This window comes from Podarcis gaigeae (assembly GCF_964106915.1).
Source record: "Podarcis gaigeae genome assembly, chromosome: 6".
Taxonomy (NCBI): Eukaryota; Metazoa; Chordata; class Lepidosauria; order Squamata; family Lacertidae; genus Podarcis; species Podarcis gaigeae.
This window is the reverse complement of record NC_139682.1, coordinates 72,680,189-72,704,309: the sequence shown is the minus strand read 5'-3', so window position 1 is coordinate 72,704,309 and position 24,121 is coordinate 72,680,189. Positions and strand designations below refer to the sequence as shown.

At 42.8% G+C, this 24,121-nt stretch overlaps 1 protein-coding gene across 1 annotated transcript; it reads right to left on the bottom strand.

The window, feature by feature from the left end:
- Positions 1-472: 472 nt before the first annotated feature.
- EPHX4 (epoxide hydrolase 4) lies at positions 473-23,225 on the bottom strand. The gene is made up of 7 exons (XM_083743508.1): positions 22,705-23,225; positions 16,559-16,644; positions 7,584-7,741; positions 5,555-5,683; positions 3,915-4,018; positions 3,024-3,172; positions 473-1,413 (listed from the first exon to the last, which is right to left on the bottom strand). Exons 1-7 carry the CDS (start codon positions 22,990-22,992, stop codon positions 1,182-1,184), a joined length of 1,146 nt encoding a protein of 381 aa, XP_083599634.1. The 5' UTR covers positions 22,993-23,225; the 3' UTR covers positions 473-1,181.
- Between the last annotated feature and the right edge of the window lie 896 nt (positions 23,226-24,121).

Here is a 24,121-nt window from a genome sequence, read left to right as displayed (position 1 = left end):
GTTGGCAGGAGCAGGGACCAAGCAACGAGCTCACCCTGTCGCGGGGATTCGAACCGCCGACCTTCTGATCGGCAAGTCCTAGGCTCTGTGGTTTAACCCACAGACCCCGATTTCCTTCACAGAGCTTCAATGCCCAGAATTCCCTGGGAAGAGGTATGGATCATTAAACCATTAAAACTTGCAGTGTTGTGAAGGTGGCAACAGCCTCCTAGCAACTGCCGGCAACCTTAACAAACTTCCCATAATTCTTTGTGGAAGGCTTCTCTGGTATGATACTGCTTTAAATGTATGGTGCAGATAGGTTACAGTCCCACAGCAAGAGGGGATTAGGATGGGAAATGCCTCCCTGGTAATTGGGATAATGATATCACAAAGGAGTCAACCAATCATGAATGATACATCATTCATGTTTTCTGTCATACATTTAGAAAACTCTGTCATACATTTAGAAAACTCACTATAAACAGCTGGGTACAGGGCACCAAGTCAGTTGCAGTTTATTAGAACAAGGCAAATACTAGGATACATAAGTCGTCATCATAGTTCTTCATTCTCTTTTTTAGTTGTTGAAACACTATGTGTATACATCCTAGGTTTTTTTCCCCAGTTTACATCACCGGACAAGCAGCTATCAACTTAGCACAATTACATCTGATTTGTCACTTTAGGATCTCAAAATGTGCCCAGACACAAGTTTTCTTTTCTTTAGGCTTTTGCAGTAATATGTAGACCAAAAGACCTGTTAACATTTTTAATGGTAAAAATACAGTAAAAAAAATTCCAACCAGTAGAATGAAAATTGATCATCATACCAATAATAACCTCTTTTACATCTGGTACCCCTGCACTGATTAATCATTATAAATTTGTTAAAGGCACCACACATTAGAATTTTAAAGCAAGTGAGTAACCAAAACTAAGCAACTTTCTATGAGTTCCTTATTGTACAAGCACAAACATTTTTAAGGCAAGTGTTTCATGTGCAAAATACAGAATACAGGTAAAACCAACATTAACATTACAGAGTCTTACACCACCTTCTTGTAATAACATTGGCATCAATACGTACAGTACATTGAAAAACATTTTCTCTAGCAGAGCTCAGGTCTAAGGTTTGCTGCAAATATGGCCCTGATCACAATTAATTTTAACATTTAGATTGTGCCAGCAAAAAACAACAGTCACTCTCTTTTTCTTGACTCTTCCTTCACGAAAGTCCATATCAACTTGTTCACAATGTCAGGCTGATCTTGTTGGAGCCAGTGACTGGCTTCGGACAGAATCGTAAGTCTAAACTGATTTTTTACATAAATCCTTGTGATTTCTGCCATCTCAACCTCCATGAAAGGATCTTTTTCTCCCCACAGCAACAGAGTGGGCATGGTGACCTCGTGGTGCTGCAGAGGCAGGCAACTTTAAAAAAATAAAAGAAAATAAAGATCTTATTATTTTTAAAATAGGGAAAAACAGATCAGGTTTAATTCCATTTCATAGTCTGTCACTTCAATCCACCAAGAGAGATCCAACCTGAAATCAGGCTAACTTGTGTAGCCAGTGTGGACACAGGTCTGTATATATTTCTGCACTGCCATGTTTATCTGGGCCTACCTGCCTTCGATTCATGTAGGGATACAAAATACAATCTGGGGCTACTACAAGCTTTGTGTGATCAGAGTTGGACTGCTCGTTTCTCTTTCTTGCGGCAATGCATCCCCCATCTGATCCAGAGGGTTGGAGAATCCTATGGAGTGGATTTCAGGAGCACATGGGAAGGCAGGAATGCGGAGTGCTAGTTGCATAAGCAGAAGTCCACTAGGCAAGTGTGCCACAACTGGTTATCAGCCTATATCCCAGTTATGCCACACGAGGACATATTTATAAGGAACAAAGGAAAAAAGGGCTTTTCACTTCATATAAACTCATCCCGTATTAAAGGCAAATTGGACCGCAACTTTCAAGTGACATTACTGAAGGGTAGGTGGGTTTGAGCAGGACTCGAGGCCTAGGTTCAGCTCAAGAGAATTTGATGATGCATCAGGAACAAGAATGACAAAAGCGGGCACTTGGCCCAGTATATATACCTTAAGCCGGCCCAGCCTGCCTGTGATAGGTTGCCTTATGCTGCAACTAGCAAATCACAACACCGGCCCTATCGCAGCAGGGATTGGCTGCTTGCCAGCTACCAGCAAATACCATTGGAGCGTTTTAGAATCCTTCCTGTCTTTTGTTCTGCAGCTGAAGCTCCTGCGCTCCAGGAGACATCAAGGCGTAGGTCTGCAATGGCATGCATGCAGCCTGGGCTTGGCTTACACTACATACATAACATTTACCATCCTCCTCCTTTAGATAAATTTCAAATTAAGAAAAGTCATATACCCCACGGCTGAACATCCATTTCCAAACTAGTTTTGTCCTTCCTCCCCCACGCCTCAGAGGCATTTAAGAGAGTCTGAACTGAGTTTCAAGGTAGAAAATTCACAATAAGTCCACCAAACACTCCCATTTTATCTCTTACAGAGCTGTGAGAAGTGACTGCTATGTTTCTGTATGCATGTATAAAGGTCAAGGTAAAGGGACCCCTGACCATTAGGTCCAGTCGTGACCGACTCTGGGGTTGCGGCACTCATCTCGCTTTATTGGCTGAGGGAGCCGGCATACAGTTTCCGGGTCATGTGGCCAGCATGACAAAGCCGCTTCTGGCGAACCAGAGCAGTGCATGGAAACACCATTTACCTTCCCGCCGGAGCGGTACCTATTTATCTACTTGCACTTTGACATGCTTTCGAACTGCTAGGTTGGCAGGAGCAGGGACAGAGCAATGGGAGCTCACCCCATCACGGGGATTCGAACTGCCGACCTTCTGATCGGCAAGTCCTAGGCTCTGTGGTTTAACCCACCGTGTATAGTGCACGGTAATGACTTCTGCACCTAAATTAAGCCATACTCTGTACCGGAACACCTCTAGGTTGTGCTTGTGAACAGTGGCTCGTATTATGTGATTGATCAAAGAAGAATAGACTGACCTGAAAAGGTTTCTATAGTGATTAATGGGACCGGTTAGTGCACCTGGTTGGGAGAATACATATAGGTAAGCTTCAATATCTTCCGCTGTTAGCCTGCAGCCCTTCCTTCCAATTCCACTTGACTGGCCAGTAAAGAGGCTTTTCAGAATCTATGGCAACAAATAAGTAACAAGAATTAAATCTGTCCAAAATTACTTGACAGTTCTCATTCATAAGCACTGTAATTGTCTCTCATTTGCTTTATAGTAATTTTTCTGTTATCATACCTCTATTTCCCACGTTCAGAAGTTATGGACAATAAGGTGGCATCAGCCGCCTCAGTGAAACCCCCAACTTTGCAGAAGTATGTGATATCAAAAAATTAACCCAGTTTCTCATTTTTTCCCAATCTGCAATTTTCCACATTTTGCAGCAATTAGCATTTTTTTATTTTAAAAAAATCCACACGATAAACACATTTTTATATGCAGTTTTGTCTCACGTACATTTTTTTTGTGAGTTTCCCCTAATATAATGCATTTCTGTATATTATTTTCATGAGTACTTTCATTTTTAGGTGCACTTTCCCCATAAATATGTGTCTTTGTAAATACTGGTTGGAGAACTGCATTGCAAAATTGGGGTAAGTGCAAATTTTGAAGGACAGGTCTGTTTCAGTCTGCATATTGTTTTGGAAACTGCAAAGCTGATAAATGTGGACCAGTTCAAATTTCCCTAGCTCTGAAACAGTTCCAAGGTGTTGTGGAATGTGTTGGGGACTGTGGGTTTGTATTCAATATAGTGCCAAGGAGATCTGTCCATCCCTGGTTGGAAGCATTAAAAACATACCTTTCCTTTCTGCGCAGCAATGTTTCCATAAGTGATACAAATTCTCTCTCTCAGCACACTTACCTTAAAATCATTTATCGTAAACATAAGTTCAGGAAACCATGGCATTTGGAAGAAGTAGTAGTAGGCAGATTTAATCATTTGTGATGGATGTCGTAGAATGTATTCTTGAAAAGAAAAGACATTTTTGGGGTTGGTTTTTTTTTAGCTTGGTGTATTTATTATGGCTTATTTCACATGCTGTGAGGCACTTTGGGCACAATTTTGTGGAAAGGCAAATAAATGATGATGAAAAGGGAAACACACCTGTGAACTGAAATGAAAAGCTGATGATCTTGAATTATGATAAAATGTTAATATCATTTTGCACCTAGGAATTAGTAATGTTGCAGATCCTATGCACATTTACCCAGAAAGGAAGTCCAGTCACATTCACTGAGACTTATTCTCTAGGAACTGCACTTAGGATCGCAGCTCGTACACCTTATTTTCTCCTTAATCTTACAGAAGCAAGAGGGAGAGAACACAGAAGTGCTAAGCTTTCAGGAATTTCCGAAAGGCGGCACTTTGTCCTGGATCATAGGCAAGTCTTTAAAAAAGCTGGTTTTCACTTTTTGAAATATGGCAACCCTAGGTCCTGCCGACTTGAACCTCCCTTTCATTCTGACCACATGGGCTATCGATGCCTGTTAGTCATGACACTTTGTACTATATATGCAGTCTCAGACAGGGTGGATAAAAATCAATGGTTTTTTAAAAAATAAAATCAGATTTTTAAAATTTAAATCAGATTTTTAAAATAAATGCTTTTGGAGGAAAAATCTTTCTAAAGATAGTTTTCTATTTATGTTACACTATAGTCCAAAGGCTATTCATCAAGAAATAAGGATTTGTTTCAAGTTTTTCATGTCTGCTAAAACTCAGTCTAAGTGTTTTCTTAATTGTTTGACTACATCAGTTAACAAACATAGATACATATGCTATAATGTTATTGTTTTAGTTCAATAAATTGTTTAAATTGTTATTAAGGAAATGATTATTTTTCTCCTTCCAATAAAGTACAGCAGAAAAGTTATCCAAATATAAACAGTTAACTTATCAAACCTCACAATAATTTCATAATTATCTGTCTATGTATTTCTAATAGTATAACCAAATCAGTAACTTTTGATATAACTGTAAAAACTACTCTGAAAATTTATTATTCCAAAAATGAAACCCTTCATCTGGTTGTGAATATTAAGATTCTACCAGCAAGAATGAGTCTTTCTGTAAAAAGTGATTAAAATTGTGATTTAAATTGATTTGATTTAAATCAAATCCACCCTGGTCTCAGAAGCATTATACCTCTGAAAAGCAGCAGCTGGGAGTCGCAAGTGCTAAGCACGTATGGGTTTGAATAATTCCTATTGGTTACTGGTGAGCCACTGAGTGAGCAGAATACTGACTTAGATGGGCCTTTGGTATGAACCAACGTGACTCTTTTTATGTACTTATGTTTCTGAAGAAGCTCTACCATTTTCTCTAATGGCTTGAGGCACCTGGGTATGTTTATTCTTCCAATTCAAATCCACTCTGTTCTTAACTTGGCACCGGGGCTTGGCACCTCTTTTTCTAGAAAAAACAGCACCTCACATCTCTGCTTAAAGATGAGAATGCTACAGGCAGATAGAACATTGGATCCCATCTCCCCAAAAACTTACCTGTAAAAACTGAAGGATGGGGAAAATTCACAACAATCAGCTTCGTCACCATTTCTGGGTAACAAATAGCAGCTAGCCAAGCAATCATTCCACCCCAGTCGTGACCAATCAGCACACACTTGCTGTACCCTGTTATTTAAAAATAGATTTCTGATAGTTGTTTACCAGCAGTTGCATCCAAATACATTATCACATCAAAGGGAATGACAGCAGAAGTTGCAGTATGTCTCAATTCCATCCCTGCCCCTCCCAACTCACCCCTTGGCAAATTATTCATACCACGATAGGTGGGTGCTTCTATTAATAAACTGCTTTCAGAATCATGGGATACAACATAGCAACAAGGTGGGGAATTTCTTTAAAGCCCTTTCCCCCCTCTTTCGTAACTGGAGTTTATTTATATTCCAGCATGTGTTTTAGAGCAACTTATAAGGTAAAGGAGGGACACGTGTGGTGCTGTGGGTTAAACCACAGAGCCTAGGGCTTGCCGATCAGAAGGTCGGCGGTTCGAATCCCTGTGACGGGGTGAGCTCCTGTTGCTCGGTCCCTGCTCCTGTCAACCTAGCAGTTCGAAAGCACCTCAAAGTGCAAGTAGATAAATAGGTACCGCTCCGGCAGGAAGATAAACGGCATTTCCGTATGCTGCTCTGCTTCGCCAGAAGCGGCTTAGTCATGCTGGCCACATGACCCAGAAGCTGTACACTGGCTCCCTTGGCCAATAAATTGAGATGAGCGCCGCAACCCCAGAGTCGGTCACGACTGGACCTAATGGTCAGGGGTCCCTTTACCTTTACCTTATGAGGTAAAGGACCCCTGGATGGTTAAGTCCAGTCAAAGGCAACTATGGGGTGCGGCACTCATCTCACTTTTCAGGCCAAGGGAGCCAGTGTTTGTCCGCAAACAGCTTTTCTACTTTCGATGGTGTGCTTTAGAACTGCTAGGTTGGCAGAAGCTGGGACAGAGCAACGGGACAGACCTTCTGATCAGCAAGCCCAAAAGGTTCAGTGGTTTAGACAACAGCGCCACCCACGTCCCTTTATCAACTTATAACAAGAAGGGTGGGGGAATAAGGCTGCAATATTATACAACCAGGAAAGAGAGATTTTTAAAAATTACAAGAAAAACGAAGCCCCCTTTACAACCTTCTGTCTTACAGATTGAGATGCTTGCTGTGGTTTCATATCTGCCTGTCGGTCCGACAGATAGAAACATTTGGCCTTTTCCAGACGCTTAACATCTACCTCAATTTACCTTAGGTTCCATATCCCCACAGATATGTGCTTTCTTTCATCGCAAATACAATACTTGCAAGCAACTGATTTGTATGTTGTTTTGTTGAGGGCAGGGATAGTCTTGCTATGTGGAGATGGCCTTCCTGCTTTCATTCCCTCACATACAAAGCTCCTCTTTTTTGGGGGGAGGGGGGCATATCAAAAGACTGTGTTCCAGCGCAGAAGAATGAGACAGCACGACCCTCGAGGAAGCTGAGGGAGAGGAGTTGTTCTCTGCTTAAGTAGCCATCCAAGAATTTACGTAGGTTGGGGAAAGCTTTGGCGCTGGCCATCAAACCAGTAAGTGCCTGTAAACGAATTACAGTCATCTTCCCCATAGAAACTGCATTTGCTCAGGGTGTGGGCGAGAATTGCATTTTCCCATTGGCAACTTAATGCGGATTTGCTGCTGGATAAATTGTAGTTTCCGTGCAACTGGAGCAAATGCATTCTGGCTGTCTTTCTACTGGGCTTTATTGTCAAGAAAGACCTTTCCATTTAACTCCCAGCATGTGAGCACTGCATGTGTTGACGCTTTCGTTCCGATTCAAGTAAGGAATTTTTGATAAACAGCTCAAGAATCGCGGCGTTTAAAAATCCACCCCAATTTTCCCGAATTAAGATTTAAATTAAGAAAAATAGCATGCACTGCACACATGAACAGCCATATTTAAATGAGAATTTGTTAAAGGGAAAATGTTAGCGTTCCCCATTTTAGGATTATTATAAGCTGGGCAGTTTGGATGCTATTAACACACCAAGAGACTCCAATATATCCTTTATATCTGTAATCAGACAGTCTAGCTTGTAATTCTCTCTCTGGGCAGGGGCATCGGTTTCTCCATAACCTCTCAAATCCAAGGCCACAACTCGGTATTCGCTCTTAAATTCCCGCATTTGATGACGCCAGGAGTACCTATTAAAGAAGAAAAAATGTTTTACTTCCTAGTATTTTTTTTTTTACTTAAGGTTGATAAGCTGTTTTACCTTATTTTTAGAAAAGCAGTTCATACCAGAAACATAAAAGATCACAAACCTGAATTCAAGAAAGATGTTATACCAGCATTTTTTATATAAAAGAAGAAACAAAAACTGCACAGAAGCAGAAACCCGCAATATTGATCTTGCTGCATCAGATCAAAACAACTCAAAACAAGGTGATACATTCACCGCATCAACAAGGCATCACTTTACCTCATAGAAATACGGAGTTGGGTATCATCTAGACTAACTCCTGTGCCCAACGCAGAATGTAACTACGATGTCCCTACACCTTTAGTAAAGATGTCTTGTTATGGATGCTGAAAGATCATTTTTATTTTTATTTTGTAATTTGATTTCCAATGTTAAAAAAGAAAAGAAAGAGAAACAATAAAGAATAACGATAAAGTTACATCCAGATATCTTACACATTCACGTATTGAGATTACTCTGAATCTCCTGACTTCCTCTCCAACCCATCCATGGATCCTCTTAATTCTGTTTTCATCTGCATATCAATATTTGTCTAAAATCTTCATCTTCCTAAATTATCTGTAGTTTCCATTACATTACAAGTGCATTTAAAACCCTGCTAATGTTTTAACCTGTTTACAATGATTTTGTATATACCTTATAAACATTTCCCATACTTTTTAAAAATTTCTTTTCTTCTTGGTTCCTGAGCCTGAGATATCATCATTGGTTAGTTTGATGCACTGTTAATAGCTCAGAATGGTCAATGGAAGCTAGTTATAGGAGACAGTCTTCTGATACTTGGGAATCTCTCTCCAGGTAATAATTGCTAGTTTAATACTCCTGATTTGAGTTGTGAGGGGAAGTCATATAGAGAAAGCCTGTAATGTAGTTCATGTGAGGTCATACAGAAAAGCAGCTTGGAGCCAATTTAATACAGTGGTACCTTGGGTTACATACACTTCAGGTTACATACGCTTCAGGTTACAGACTCCGCAAACCCAGAAATAGTGCTTCAGGTTAAGAACATTGCTTCAGAATGAGAACAGAAATGGTGCTCCAGCAGCGCGGCAGCAGCAGGAGGCCCCATTAGCTAAAGTGGTGCTTCAGGTTAAGAACAGTTTCAGGTTAAGTACGGACCTCCGGAACGAATTAAGTACTTAAACCGAGGTACCACTGTAATTTTGAATTTGGAGGTGGGAGGAGAGCGCTGTGAGTTATCTGAAAGCAAAGCAACTTTAGGCCCGAGGGGCTTTCTCTGGAAACTGCGCCATTGTTTACTGATCTAGCGCTAGGCGTATGAGTCTTTGTCTGATTCTGGTATGCTCTGGTTACCTATTGTGAGGTGGGGAGACCCCAAATGTTCCCAAACATACAGTAAGATTCTAGTACTTGGCCATCGAAAGGAAAATGCTTCATTGCTATACAGTTAACACAGCCACTTCAGTGAGGTATCAGTGATTGCTGCTCCTCTTTGCTCCGCCTCATGAGCTTCTCGTAGACTTTCTGCCATAATCTGGGAAACTGATGCAGCTAGACGTATCTCGTTTGAAGGAGGACATTTCTGGGCCATTCCCTTCCCCTACCATTTTGCTCTCATGAAATATCTGTGTGAGTAAATACAGGAATGAATGTGGCTAAAGTATGTCTTTATAGTAGCCCTGGGCATCTTTAAAAAGGGTACTGAATTGACTTTGATAATGTAAGAATAAAGCTTTCTTTCTCATCTTTTTTGCCTTTTAAAACAACAACAACAAACAAACAAACAAACGACTATCTGGACCAGAAGAATTAGGCCTCAGGAGTAATCTGATGGATAAAGTTTGGCTCTTTTTCAGAAGATAAAAGCAAGAAAACTTGTTCGCTCTCCAGCTCAAAAGAAGATGTAACACGTGCAGCAAATTAACCGAAATTCTGTGCGTTTTTTCCTTCCTGCTGTATTTCTCAATCAGTTCTTCTTCAGTCAATCTCAGCTGCCTCTTATGATGAAGATTAACAGCTGTCAGTGATTTGGTACTCCCATATAATTTCACCAGTAGTACCTGGGTAGAACCACTCAAAATGTATTATATTTTAGGAAGTTAATAAGAAAAATGAATTAAATAAGCACAAATAGCCTGAGTTTGACTATTATTCATTTAAACATATAATTGACTATGACTGGATAACAAAGGGGTCAAGATTAAAAGGATCCTGGAAGGTGCTATATACGGTGTGTGGCAATGAATTCTATTGCAACTAAAGCTAATAATAATGTACTATACACCACCTGGTCATTTAAGTCTATATAACTGCCTTGTTGTTAGCAAGGAGAAGAGCCTCACTTACATATAATTATGCCTGTAGAACTATTGAACTTTGACTCTGAAATTTCCAGGTTGCACAGGAAAGTATGCAAAGATCTCAATCTTTTCAGCCCAAAGGCACATTGGGAATTTTAAGAAAGTGTTGTGGACATTATTGCAAAGATGGCTACCATGGGAGCATGGCCAGTTGTAAAATGGCAACTGTGGATGTGATTAGTCACAAATGTAACTAGCACAATGAAGCACACCCATTTAATGGAAGGCAAATCCAGGCACGGGCAGACTCCTTTGAGCATACACTTTTCAGTTCCAGCAGAACACCAGTTTCACAGAAAGCGAGCTCATTATTTTCCCCTGATCACCTCCAAACGCATTCCTCTAAAATTACTTTGTTCACCCAAGATTAATAGGAAGAACGCCATCTGATAAATTCCTCCCAAATGCATTACTCACCCAGCATCTGCCTCAAATCAAGTTCCTCTTCAGTAAACGGTATGTACACATTAGTCGCTTAAAATGCTGCAATGTCGTTTCCCCTCACTGTGCTTCAAGTTGCACTAACGCTTGCTGTGCACACCAGAGAGGGGGCGGTGGTCGCCCCCGAAAGCAATACCTGTTTTGTTCCTCCATGTCTGCGACCCCCTAAACTGCTACTGAAGGTAGCTGTCTTCTGCACACATGTTATGGCTGAACTTAACTGTGGCTTGAGTTTTCAAGTCGGATGGAAGCTGATTAGAGGGGAAATACATCAGGAGTATTTCTCGAGAAACTACAGGATGTATATATATTGGGGCTGACGTCATGTTCACTCTTTTTTAAGCAGCAGTGGTGGGAGCACACTGGAACCAGAGTAAATGATATAAAGTAAAGGTAAAGGGACCCCTGACCATTAGGTCCAGTCGTGGCCGACTCCGGGGTTGCGGCGCTCATCTCACTTTATTGGCCGAGGGAGCCGGCGTACAGCTTCCGGGTCATGTGGCCAGCATGACTAAGCCGCTTCTGGCAAACCAGAGCAGCACACGGAAACGCCGTTTACCTTCCCGCCAGAGCGGTACCTATTTATCTACTTTCACTTTGACGTGCTTTTGAACTGCTAGGTTGGCAGGAGCAGGCACCAAGCAACGGGAGCTCACCCCGTCGCGGGGATTCGAACTGCCGACCTTCTGATCGGCAAGTCCTAGGCTCTGTGGTTTAACCCATAGTGCCACCCGCATCCCTTCAAATGATGATATGTACATCCCTTAACTCTTGATTCACTCATTTCCCCTCTGCCAACCAACCCACCTCTTTCTCTGCAATCCTCTTTCCCTAATAGCCAACTCTATCACAACAAATCCCAATCTCTTTCCCTGGCTGGGTTTTTCTCACTCACATACACCCCTCTTCATGGCTGTTCCCCCCTCTCCTTATGGTCCCTCACATCCCTACTCCCAGGGCTCCCAACCTCTCTTCTTCTAGGTGCTCCCATTTTTCATCTCCCTTCGTTGCTAGGGATTGAGCAAAGGCTTTTCTGCATACACAGTGTGTGTTATAAAGCTGTGCTTTTCATCTGCACAGAAATTTTCTGATACCTAAGACTGACACATAAAAACAACAACACTCCAAAACACCCAACAACGGACCTTTATAGATCTCCATTTGCATGGAGATGATCCACATTAAAAAACCCAGATATCTTGATGCAATATTGCCGTCCGTGAATAATGCACAAAGGAGTCTTCTCCACTGCACATTATCTTAAACAAAACTGGTCTGAAAACACATCCTGTCAGGTGGGCGGCTCAAAGTGCATTCTAAGATGGCTTGGACAAAGAGCTGCCTAATTGCCCATCAGTTTCCATTGTCACTGAACGGCCATGACAAGATGGGTGGGGGACCACTCTGAATTATTGAAAATATTTTTAAAAGCTTCGTTAAAAATAATTTGAAAAGGATCTTGCATCTCTCTTCATATCCTAGATTTAGCTGAAGATTGAAAACAAACACAATTACATGTACTGCTGGGTAAGTGTTTAATGGTTATTGTATTTGTTTAAAAACCAATTAAAAATTGTTTTTAAAAATAATGTATGAATTGAACCCCGCCCTTCCACCTATGACTTGAGATTATTATTGATTCCCCCCTTTTATTTGTATTACTGGGTTGTTGTTGTTGTTGTTTTGCAACATTTGTATGACATCCAATTGCATGAAGCTCTCTGGGCAACTTAAAACAAATAAGTATGAAAACAATTTAAATGCAAAATAAGAGCTGAAACCATAAAAATCCAAAGAGCCATCGCACCCCCCAAGTTAAAACACATATTTTAAAATTATTTAAAAGCCTGGAGTGAACAGAGAGGATGAAAAGACCACAAGGATAGTTCCAGGCAAATCTCTCTGGGAAGGCTGTTCTTTAGACAGGGTACCACTATCAAAAAGGCCCTTATCTTGATGGTTATCTGCCTCACTTCATTCAACAGAGTCACTCAGACTTAAGGTTTGGGTAGATACATATGGACTATACATTAAGAAGAAGAAGCAAAGATCACCAGTGTTGAAGCAATGATTCTTCAACATCAACTTTGTTGGACTGGTCATGTTGTGCGGGTGCCTGATGATCGTCTTCCAAAGCAACTACTCTATTACGAACTTAAAAATGGAAAGCGTAATGCTAGTGGTCAACAAAAGAGGTTTAAAGACTGTCTCAAGGCAAATCTTAAAAATGTAGTATAAACACTGATAACTGGGAAACACTGGCCTACAAGCGCTCCAGTTGGAGAACAGCTTTACCAAAGGTGTCATGGGCTTTGAAGACACTCAAACACGGGACGCAAGGGAGAAACGTGCTAAGAGGAAGGCACACTTGGCAAATCCACACCATGATCAACTCCTGCCCGGAAACCAATGTCCCCACTGTGGAAGGATGTGTGGATCCAGTATTGGCCTCCACAGTCACTTACAGACTCAATGTTAAAACCGTGTTTATGGAAGACAATCTTACTCAGCTACGAGTGATTGCCAAAGAAGAAGAAGACATTAAGAGATACTTACAGTCAATGGTGTATGTAATCAGCTAATTTTGCCTTCTCATCTTCTCCATATCAGTTTATTTTGACTATTTATTTTGTTTGCCCAAACTCTAACCTTGAAACAAGATGCTAACCCATTTTGTAAATATGAGTTACTCTTGCATAACTTGTTTTCACTCTTTAAAAGTGGAAGTTTTTCAGGCACTTTGAAATGCTCTTCAGTGATCGTTTCATCTTTTTGATTCAATAAAAGGCACCAGCATCATAAATACAATCTGCGTAGATAACTATGGTATTTTTAGCTGGAGTACTTTATGCCGCGATTCTCCCACAGTCAATCATACATATTTTTAACCTCATAAATTATTTCAATACCGTATTTAAAAAAATAGAATAGCACCAGTGTGAACTGCGGTGTTATGCTAATGTTGGCCTATATAGCAAATTGTTTACCTTATATTCCATTAAACTAGTTAGATACATAAGCTACAAGCCATATTGTCAACCAGGGATGGTCATCTACCTGGCTGATGAGGCAATTTTATCTGGGCCCTATCAAATTTTAATCAAGTTATGGCCAAATTTCACAAGTAAGGAAGGGGGAAATGCCTTCAAGTCATATGAAACAGAACTATTCCAAACTTTCATTTTATAGCTCACTTTTTAATTTCATACAGGACATCAGATGCAGATATTCAATTGTGAAACCCTTACCAGAAGTTGGCGCCAAGAGGATCAACGTCACCCCACAGTGATGGATCAGAAAATACACTTTCAGACCCACAATTATTGTCTAGACCAGGGTTTCCCAAACTGCTGTTTTTGGACTACACTTCCCATCATCCCTAACCACTGGTCCTGCTAGCTAGGGATGATGGGAGTTGTAGTTCAAAAACAGTGGGAGACTTAAGTTTGGGAAATTCTGGTCTAGGGAATAAAGTAGCTCCAGAGAACCAGAGTCTTCCCTGTGTTTTGCTCCCGCTGACGTCACTTCCAACATCTTAGCTGGCTTGTTGGGGGTACGAATTAATGCAGCACAGCATGGGGAGGTAAATGTTTAGGTGAAGTGGGTGAGTTTTGCTCCCATCCCCATGCACTCCAATTTGACCTGGTGGGATGCTGGAGCATGGAACAAGGGTGTGAGGTTACGAACTGTCCAGGGCAAATATGTACCTGTTTCTCCGTTTTAAAGTTGCTGGAATCATTAAAGGTTGTAACTTTATAATTTGGTCAGGGACAGCCAATTTAGGTATTTCACTTCCACCATATAGCGGCAAACATAGGGTGCCTCCGGAGTGTCACTATTTTGCAACAAATCCGTTTTTGAGAAAATCAGTGGTCTGGAAAGTGAAACGCATTAAAAAGTGGAGAAGAATGACTTAACAGGAAGATGTATAAACACCCCATAAATCAGAATGGGTGTAGGACAAATGCTTGCTGTTGTATAACTGCCCTGGAAACAAATAAATACAAATGCTCAGTAAAGATCGGCTATAATGTAACCACATAATCTTTACAAGCAAATCAGGATGAACACTCAATAAACAGGTTGTCCAGAGTGGCCCATAGATCCTCACCCTCAAGCATACACACATATTTGGTTTGGCCCCATGGCTGGTAGAAGATCAGTTCCTGATTAACTGGTAGATACTTTAGTATCTTTCTTTAAGGTATTTGCTGGTATTTGGAATGCCCGACTTTTTTCTTTCATTTTTTTTAAACTTAGAATGAAGTTTTCCATTGTTAATATAAAAAAGAATAGCAACATGACTTTGGTTAATATGGTAGAAAATGCTATCCTCAACCCCTTCATGTTTGCTCTCTTATTTAAGTTCATATTACTTCGTATCTTATTATTTTGTTTCTTAGGAATGCAGATTGATAGATTTATGGAAAAGAAGATAACTTTTAATATGTTAGAACACAAATGGTAAGTTGGTTCCCTTTTTTCTCTGACTTTCCTTTCCTTTGTTACAACGTAAGATTTTTTTAAAAAATGTTTTCTCTTTAATAAAAATGAAAAACAAAACAAATTTTGGATGGTAAATACTTTACATTTGAAGTTATAGCCTTTTGTGGCATTTATAAAACCATAGGAGCCAAATCTTAGGGGCTTTGCCCTCGCCCATAAAATATTTGGGGGGGCTGCTCCCCCAAACTGATGGGCATTGCCGTTCAAATTGTGTGTATGCACCACATCACATGGTTGATTATGGGGGGGATTACCGCCCCCCCCCCAATATTTTACCCAAGTTGGCACCCCTGTATAAAATATAACTAATAGGACAAAATCCACAGAAAAAGTGAATTGGAGTCATATAACCAAGCAACAGTGCAGGAACGGTGCTCTTCCAGGGATATTGCTTGGATACAACTCCCTTCATCCCTGACCACTGGCCGCGTTGGGTGGGAATGATGGGAGATGAACTCCAACAACAACACGTGGAAAGCCATGGGTCCCCCATCCCTGCAAAACAACTTTGATAAGGTTTAATTTGCACTCCTATACACACTGAGCTTGATTGCCTTTCAAGTACGCATACACATGTCAAATTTTCAGGTAGGGGGTAGACAATTCCTTAGGATTTATGTCCCTGTCTGCTCTGTGCAACATGTATGGGTAATAACAGTTACCATGCTTTGATTATCAATACAATAGCTACTAATTTAAGAATTCTTGGACAAAAGCAGGATACAGATTCATAGGTGCTGACTCCTAGGGGCTGAGGCAGTTCCACCCCCCCCCAAAATTTGTTTTTTTTTTTGTTTTCTTTTATGGGACTGGACTGCCTCAGTGTTCAGACATCGCATAATTATTATTATTCATCATTAATAATAATAATAATAATACTCTGCCCTCCCCAGCCAGAGCCGGACTGAGGGCGGCTAACACCAGTAAAATTACAATAAAAACATAATGGGGGGGGGGAGGAAACAACAATTTAAAATACAGGTTAAAATGCAATTTAAAATGCAGCCTCATTTTAAAAGTAGCCCATGGATCAAAACTGTAAGGGAAGGGAAACATAAGGGTCAGACTGAGCCCAAACCAAAGGCCAGACGGAACAGCTCTGTCTTGCAGGCCCTGCGGAAGGATGTCAAGTCCCGCAGGGCCCTAGTCTCTTGTGACAGAGTGTTCCACCAAGTCGGGGCCAGTACTGAAAAGGCCCTGGCCCTAGTTGAGTCCAATCTAACCACCTTGCGACTTGGGACCTCCAAAGTGTTGTCCTTAAGGTCCTCTGTGGGGCATACGAGGAGAGGCGGTCCTATAGGTACCTGGGTCCTAGGCCGTGTAGGGCTTTGAAGGTCAAAACCGGGGCTCCCCAATTGTCAAGGGAAGCTGGTGCCTCTGTACAGATTAATAATAACTATAACGAAATGCACATGGATATTGATCTTGCATATGTAGTTCATAAACAGAAGCATATGTGGCATAAAACTAACGTAAAGGAAGAGTTTTACCAGAACTCCGGAAAGCCATGAAGCAGCAGCATAAGCGGTTTGCCCCTCTCTCCAGCAGCCACATAGTGGAATCTTAACCCGGAATCCTGGAAGTGAAAGAGAAGACAAGTTGTGTTTTTATATTCACCGATGAATGTTCAGGTATGGAGAAGAGCTTTGTTCAAAGGATAGCTTGAATTTCATGCTTCTCAAGAGTCACACGGAAAGTTGCAGCAGTCCAGTATTTCTCTGCATCCATAAGACCAAGAACATGCTGTCATGTTTTCTTTCAACTCGCTCCCTTTCATTTCTTGATGGGTTTGGCTGCATTATCACTGAAGGTGCAGTGTTAAACAAGGATACAATGCCTCACCACTTTAAAAGCTTCAGACCGATGAAAAGGGGGCCTCCAATTAGCTGAGCAGTGGTCTTTTTAAAATGTTAATTATTTTCTAATGTAAGTACTTTCAGAGTGGATGGCAGGTAGGTAACTTCTGAGACCTTTCGCCTCTCACACAGAAAGGAATAGGAACATAGAAAGCTGCTTTATACTGAATCAAATCGTTAGTACTGTCATACCTTGGAAGTCAAACACCTTGCGACTCGAATGTTTTGGCTCCTGAACGCTGCAAACCCGGAAGTGAGTGTTCCGGTCTGCGAACGTTCTTTGGAACCCCAACGTTGGACGTGGGTTCCGTGGCTTCCAATTGGCTGCAGAAACTTCCTGCAGCCAATTGGAAGCCGCGCCTTGGTTTTCGAACATTTGGAAGTCGAATGGACTTCCAGAATGGATTCCGTTCGGCTTCTGAGGTACAACTGTACCAGCAGTGGTTCTTTGGGAAGGGATGTCAAACATGAGACCTTCTGTGTGCATTCTGCCCTTCCCCATGGTGCCTAGTGTGGCACATGAGGTCACCATCCAAAATAAACCCTGAAAATATATGCACAGTATTAGTTAAGATTTCTCTAACCGACTGACCGTTCTAATATTCACACCAGGCTCTCCATCACATGGCATCGGACTGGTCAAACTTGCTTGAGAACACACTGTCCCCACCTCCAGGAATATTTGCCGTCTGTCTGCACCTTAGCAGGACTATTTCACAACTCCTTGTTTTATGGATTCTTGTGCTATTTGTGGATGTGCATCCAGGTATTTCCAAGGAGGGTGGAGGAGCATGGGAGGAACAGAGGAGGAGGAACATGGGGGATGTTCCACTTTATGGCGACTTTGCACAAATCAAGCAAGCACTTAAAAGGATTTATGCAGTTCCTTGTTTCTGGTTCAGGCAGGGATGACAGGCAACACCTGGAAAAGAGAGCTAATTGGAGCTTGTTATGAAATATGCTGCAGACACCTGTCCTCTGTCGCCTTATCAGGAGCATTGGCTTCTGCAAAATTAAGACAGTGTGTACGTACCCTAGGTCGGACACTGCAACTGTATAGGCTTTCCGCCGAAGCCTTAATAGGGCCATGGTGGTGTCAGGCAAACTTCTACTTCAACCGGTTGTCACATTACTTCTCATACTATTTCAGATCAACAAACAAGCTCTCTGCTGAGAGTGCTAATAAGGACACCAGCCAGGCGCTGTGGATCTTTGTCTGTTAGCAGCTATCTTGAGAGCCTCTCTTCATTTCATGCTTGACATCGGCCAGCTGTGAGAGGCGAACACTCAGCTGCAGTGCAAGAAGATGGCTCCGGATAATTGAGAGAAGTTGACGTGGCTGCCGCTTCATTATTCTGAAGTCGTGGTAAAATGAATCTTGTGGCAAAATTGGTAAAGCGCTTGGGAACTAAGGTTTCTCTAAGCAGTAAAGCCAAGGACATCTTAAAGCCAGTGTATATATGACCTGGCTTCTCCTCACTCCCTCACAGCTGGATTGTGAAGATGTTGCAGATTCCTCACAGCAGGAAAGGGAAGCTTTGCTCATGTTTGTGGACTCCAAGTCCCATCAGCCCCAACCTTCATGGCCAATGGTGAGGAACGGTGGGGATTGTTGTCCAGCAATATTGGGTCACAGGTTCTCCATTCCTGCCCTCTAGTTATTCCTTCGCAGGACAACAATTCCCAGAGTAGGAAAAGCCATGCTTGCTAAACTAATTTAATCACAATCTGATCCTTCCTCCTTATACGTACATAATTAATTCTATAAATATTCTTGGAACTAATGGAATAAGCTGTTATCAAGAAAAAAAACACGCAAAACAGAAGTGACATGAAAATTTTCGTCTCCAGCTGAAGAGCTCTAAACATTATCTTTTGACAAACATTTCCCTCTCCATGCAGAAAGCAACTCTGCCAAGAGTTGATTGGCTAGTATCTGTGATGTTGTGCATATACCCCTCCCATCTCCAAAGCTGTTTTGCAACAAACAAAAATTCACATTGTATTTTTTTCTTTTTTGCATTTATGGACCACTTTTCATCACCTCGTGTTCACAGAGTGGATTCCAACAGCTACATAAAACAACTCATTAAAATTTAAATTCACTAACCAGCGGAACAACGCAAAACAATTTCATAAAGCAATCCAACAAAACATGCAAAGGCCTAGGAAAGTAAGCCTGTGTTTTACCAAGTAATGGAAGCAGTGTTGTATTCATCCATGCTTCCAGGAGGGCTGGGGAGGATTCTGTAGCTGAGGCACCACTACAGAGAAGGCCCTATCCCACCCACATAATGAGCAGCCCAGACTGACTGATATGGGGAATGGTGTTTCATGCCTTGATTCAATGAATTAATATTCAAGAGGCACTTAATTTATTTTACAGGGGGGGAAAGTCAGTAGGCCTGAAGTGCCATTGTAAGACAGATGATGAGATTGATGGCCAAATCAACATGCAATTAGCAGCAGCAGCTTATGAAGTACCGTATTTTTTGCTCTATAAGACGCACCAGACCACAAGACGCACCTAGTTTTTGGAGGAGGAAAACAAGGAAAAAAATATTCTGAATCCCAGAAGCCAGAACAGCAAGAGGGATTGCTGCGCAGTGAAAGCAGCAATCCCTCTTGCTGTTCTGGCTTCTGGGATAGCTGCGCAGCCTGCATTCGCTCCATAAGATGCACACACATTTCCCCTTACTTTTTAGGAGGGAAAAAGTGAGTCCTATAGAGCAAAAAATACAGTAATTCACTGGAGACAGCCAGTATGTGTTTCTGAATACTGCTGCATGTGAGACGACACACAGCACCTTTCCCCGAGGACAAAATGAGGCAGTGGTGGAGGCATATGGTCATAGGTGTTGACTCCCTGGGGCCCCTAAGCACCCACAAAATTCCCCATGAAGGGGCCGAGCACCCACAAATTTCAGCTCCAGGGCCATGCACACTATATGGCACCCACGGCCCCCATAGTTATGGGGACAAGCTGGCACTCCAACAAGTGGTGGTTAACTTTACACTGTGCTGGTTTTATGGCTGCCAAGTGGCTAGCAGTGCTGCCACAAGAACAAACCATGGCAAATTCTATTTAACAACACATTTGTACTCACTCAACAGGGTGCTTCCTGGAGATGGGAGTGTCCCAGCCTTGCAGCCCAGCCACCCTTCTACAGAGAGGTTCTCCCTCATCTTACTCTTATGGCTGCAAAACTTGCTTCGTTCATTTCAGCGCAAGGGAAATAAATTTGTTTGCATCGGGTTCTAGATATTGGCATATGTCCTAAGTTTTATAATAATTGCCACATGACTCTCTGTTAAATACTTTATCGCCATAAATAAAACTTGCTTGATTTTAGATGTACATGAAAAGAACTTCTCACTAAAATTTCAAGTTAGCTATGGTTTTATAGATTGAACATAGATTTCTAAATCTCTATTCTTTCATTTATAGGAATTTTCCCCACAGCCATTAAGTCTACATAATTTATTTCTATTGTAGTTAAGGGCACTTAACTACCATTAACTAACTGGGTGGGTAATTCAATTTAAAGTATCAACAGTGCTTTTACATACCTTACAATGCTTTGATATATACTGCTAATTCATTTTCTTAGGGAAAATTTCAACGGCATTATAGAAATTAAGTGCATATCGAAGTTCCAACTCTGCAATATATCCCCCCCCCCCAATGTTTCACAACAAGCGCGTGACGTTCTTAACGGGAGTCTTTATCATCAGTACCACTGCATTTCAAGCTCTTTCCAACAAACTGCAAGGAAACTTGCAAACCTAACTTTTCCATATACATCTGATCCCATGTCCTGTTTGTGGTCTACCCAAAAGCACTTTGGCCTGAATGGGCAGGGCTCTTCTAAGTTTCGTTCCTTCCTTTTGGTAGTGGATCAATGCATGGAAAGATACATTTTCAGAACCATTTAAAGGACAGAACCACTTGCTACACAAAACATGGGATGTCACTGAAAGTGGATTCCATGTGCCAAATTCTCCCCCACCCCATTGTGTAGAATTCTTTTATCCCATGTTGGGATCCTCACATCTGAATTGGCTCACATCATTTGGTTGGTGCTGTCGGGGCGGGGGAAGCCATACAGCCTGCTAATATCATGGCAAAGAGTAACCGATTCTATACGTTAGCAGCCAGAAAGGAAGAAATCAACACGAGGAAGTTCCAATTTGTGCCACCCTAATAGTCGTATGTGGAAGACAGAAGTGCCTGGCGTGCTCTGGTCCATGGGGTCACGAAGAGTTAGACACGACTAAACAACAACAACAAATAGTCGTATGCAATGTGGAATTCTACTTAAGCACTATCCATGCATCAAGCCGTTGGAAGATGCTTGAAAGAGTTGGGTAGGTTTGGCAGGAAAATATTAAGGTGAGGCATGATGGGGGCCAATATCTGAAGGGGTTTCGAGCACACCATGATCTCTGATGCTCCATGGGGTAGGACTAGAACCAGTGGGGTGGGTTGGATCTGATGACCAACTAGCCTTGCCATTCTGACCTAGCTTGTATTTCCCTTCAGTAGGCAGGAGCAGATCATGTCTTCATTCTGGACAGCTCCTGGGAACACTAAAGGGCTACGTTTTCTTAATGAGAAAATGAAACCTGCAAACAATTGTAGACGAGTATAGTGCATCTTCTATTTATCATTTTGGAAGGGCAAAAGAATCAATAAACTAGTCCCACCAATGTCCTTCTTCCCTGAGTTGATGAATCCAGGGCAAGTCAAGAGATATGAATGCTGCTGAAGCAATTTGGGACCTAGAATCAAGGACATGGCCTCTGCACTTCAAAGATGACATTTGATTCATGCGCCACCACAGTTTCCTGCCTTGAGACTAGACAATTTTGACTCCCCCCAGTGTGGGCTCGCAGACCTTTTGGTGTGCATGCTGGAAGAGTGTACCTACTCTCCAAGCATTTTTAAAATTATAAATAAATCTGATTAAAGAAAGAGCCACCGCTGCCTTCTCACCAAAAAGTTCTGCCCCAGATACCACATATGGACCAGATACTAGACTTTTAGTCGGTGCCTGCAGAGATTAAGAGGATCGGGCAAACCAGGAGTTAGGTTAAGCACCCAGACTTTTTCCTGAAGCAAGGTTGAGTAACATGTTTGCAAATCACCTCGAATGCATTGCCTCTCATGTCTGCACACTGGTTGCTTATATTCGCATTTCCTCTCAAGGCTTTCTCTCTCTTTTTTTTGGGGGGGGGGCATCTGTTCCAGACAGGAATGTCAAAACCATCACGACCCACAGAGATCATGACCCGCTGTAGGTTTTGGCACAGACAAAACGCGTGGTCCGTCAACACCAGGACAGACCAGAAAGCTTGCACGCTTATTCTCACTGTTCGCATCTCGGAAATGGACTGCTGCTTGCAAGCCCGCCTCCTCCATAACACCCCCAGCCTCCCCAAATATATATGTTTTTGTGTGTGTGTGGTGTGCACCGGATGACATGTGTGTGAACCCATCTATCTGCAGCAATGTGTGGGTGTTTGTGGAGCAAACACAACCCTTTCTATGGGCTGCATTCTGCCTTGTTTTCCAGCAGCGACAGAACTGGGAAGGAGGGAAGGAAGGAGAAAAAGAGAGGGAGAGAGGGAGAGAGGAGGAAAGCAAGCCTCTTTCTGCCTGTGCTTGTCCTTTCCCACGAAGAGGGCGATCGAGTGCCCCCTTTGCCCTGGGCAGCAGAAGCGAGGCTCCCTCCCTGCAGACACGCAGACCCCGCAGCTCCCCGCCAGCTCCTGTTTACCTTGATCCGGACATAGCAGTGAGTCCCCCAGCAAGGGTCGTTGAGGCAGCCCGGCGGGTTCTCTCGGACGAGCCACTGGAAGGTCTTGGCCGGCCTCGTGCCGAGGCTCCACAAAAGTTTCAGCAGCTCCCTGCAGGCGCACAGGCCGCAGTAAGCGTACACGAGAGCCCAGAAGAGCACGGACCGGAGTGTCACCATCAGCCGGCCGGGGAGGATGGCCAGCCCGGGGGAGAGCGAGGCGACGAGGCACGAAGCGGGAGAAGCGACTCGCGCTCTCGATCTCTCCATCCGCCGCCGCCGCCCCCCCTTCAGCGGAGGAGAGATGGGCTGCGCCAGCGGGAGGCACGAACCGACGACGGCATCGCGAGGACCGAACCAGATGGAGAGACGGGGGGAGGCGGGAGGGAGGTGGAAGAGACCGAGGAGGAGTCCCGCGCTTCTGCCGGCGCGCACGTCGCCTCCAGCCCGCGGCCCTCGCTCGGCTTGCCGAAGGAAGGCTCAGAGGGGCGCCGCGCGCGCGGAGGATCGGCTCGCACGTGCACAGGCGCGTCACTTGGCCGCAGACCGGCTGCACGTGTGAAGGGGGGCCGTTACGTGTCGCGTGTGCGTTCATAACAACAACAACAACAACAACAACAACACTGCTTTTCATTCAGTGTATTTTGCGTCGTCGCGCTTCGTGGGGGATATTCGTTGGTGATCCGCTGGAGCCAACTCTGCCCCTCCAATAAAATATTTGTGGGGCTCCAGCCCCCCACCCCCAGTTCACGGGCACTGCCATTCAAATGGTGTGCGTGCACCATGTCATATGATCGATTCTGTGGGGTGAGGCTTACCTGGTGTCCCCCCACCCCCAGTATTTGATATTCAAGTTGACACCCCTGTTACTGTGTATCATCATCATATTAACAGCAACAACATTTATTGAGGGTGGGGCAGCCCTTTAACTTCCCTGTTGGCCTGGCCCAGCGAACCAATGCCTGAGTAAACAGGCACAAGGGGAGAGAGACTTATTTTGGGTTTTTTTGGGGGGGGGTTATATGTTTATGGAAGCCCAAAAACATTTTATTGAAATATAATCCACCATATATATATATATATATCTGCAAGATATATATAGATATATAGAGAGAGTTTAAAACAGAATATACCAGTAAGAGAGCTTCCAGAGCTAGTGGGATGTAGTGGCTTTTAGGACTTCTTTCCTCTAAAAAGCAAAGTGTCATGCAATTCGCCTCTCCCATTTAATAATCAGAACAACTCTCGTGGGGCCATTGCATCAAACAATGGCTTCCAGCAGCTTATGACGCTATCATAGAGTTTGGGCGGGACCCTGAGGACCATCGAGTCCCAACTTCCTGCGATGCAGGAATACAGAACTGCCCCAAATGGGAAATCGAACCTGAAACCTTGAGGT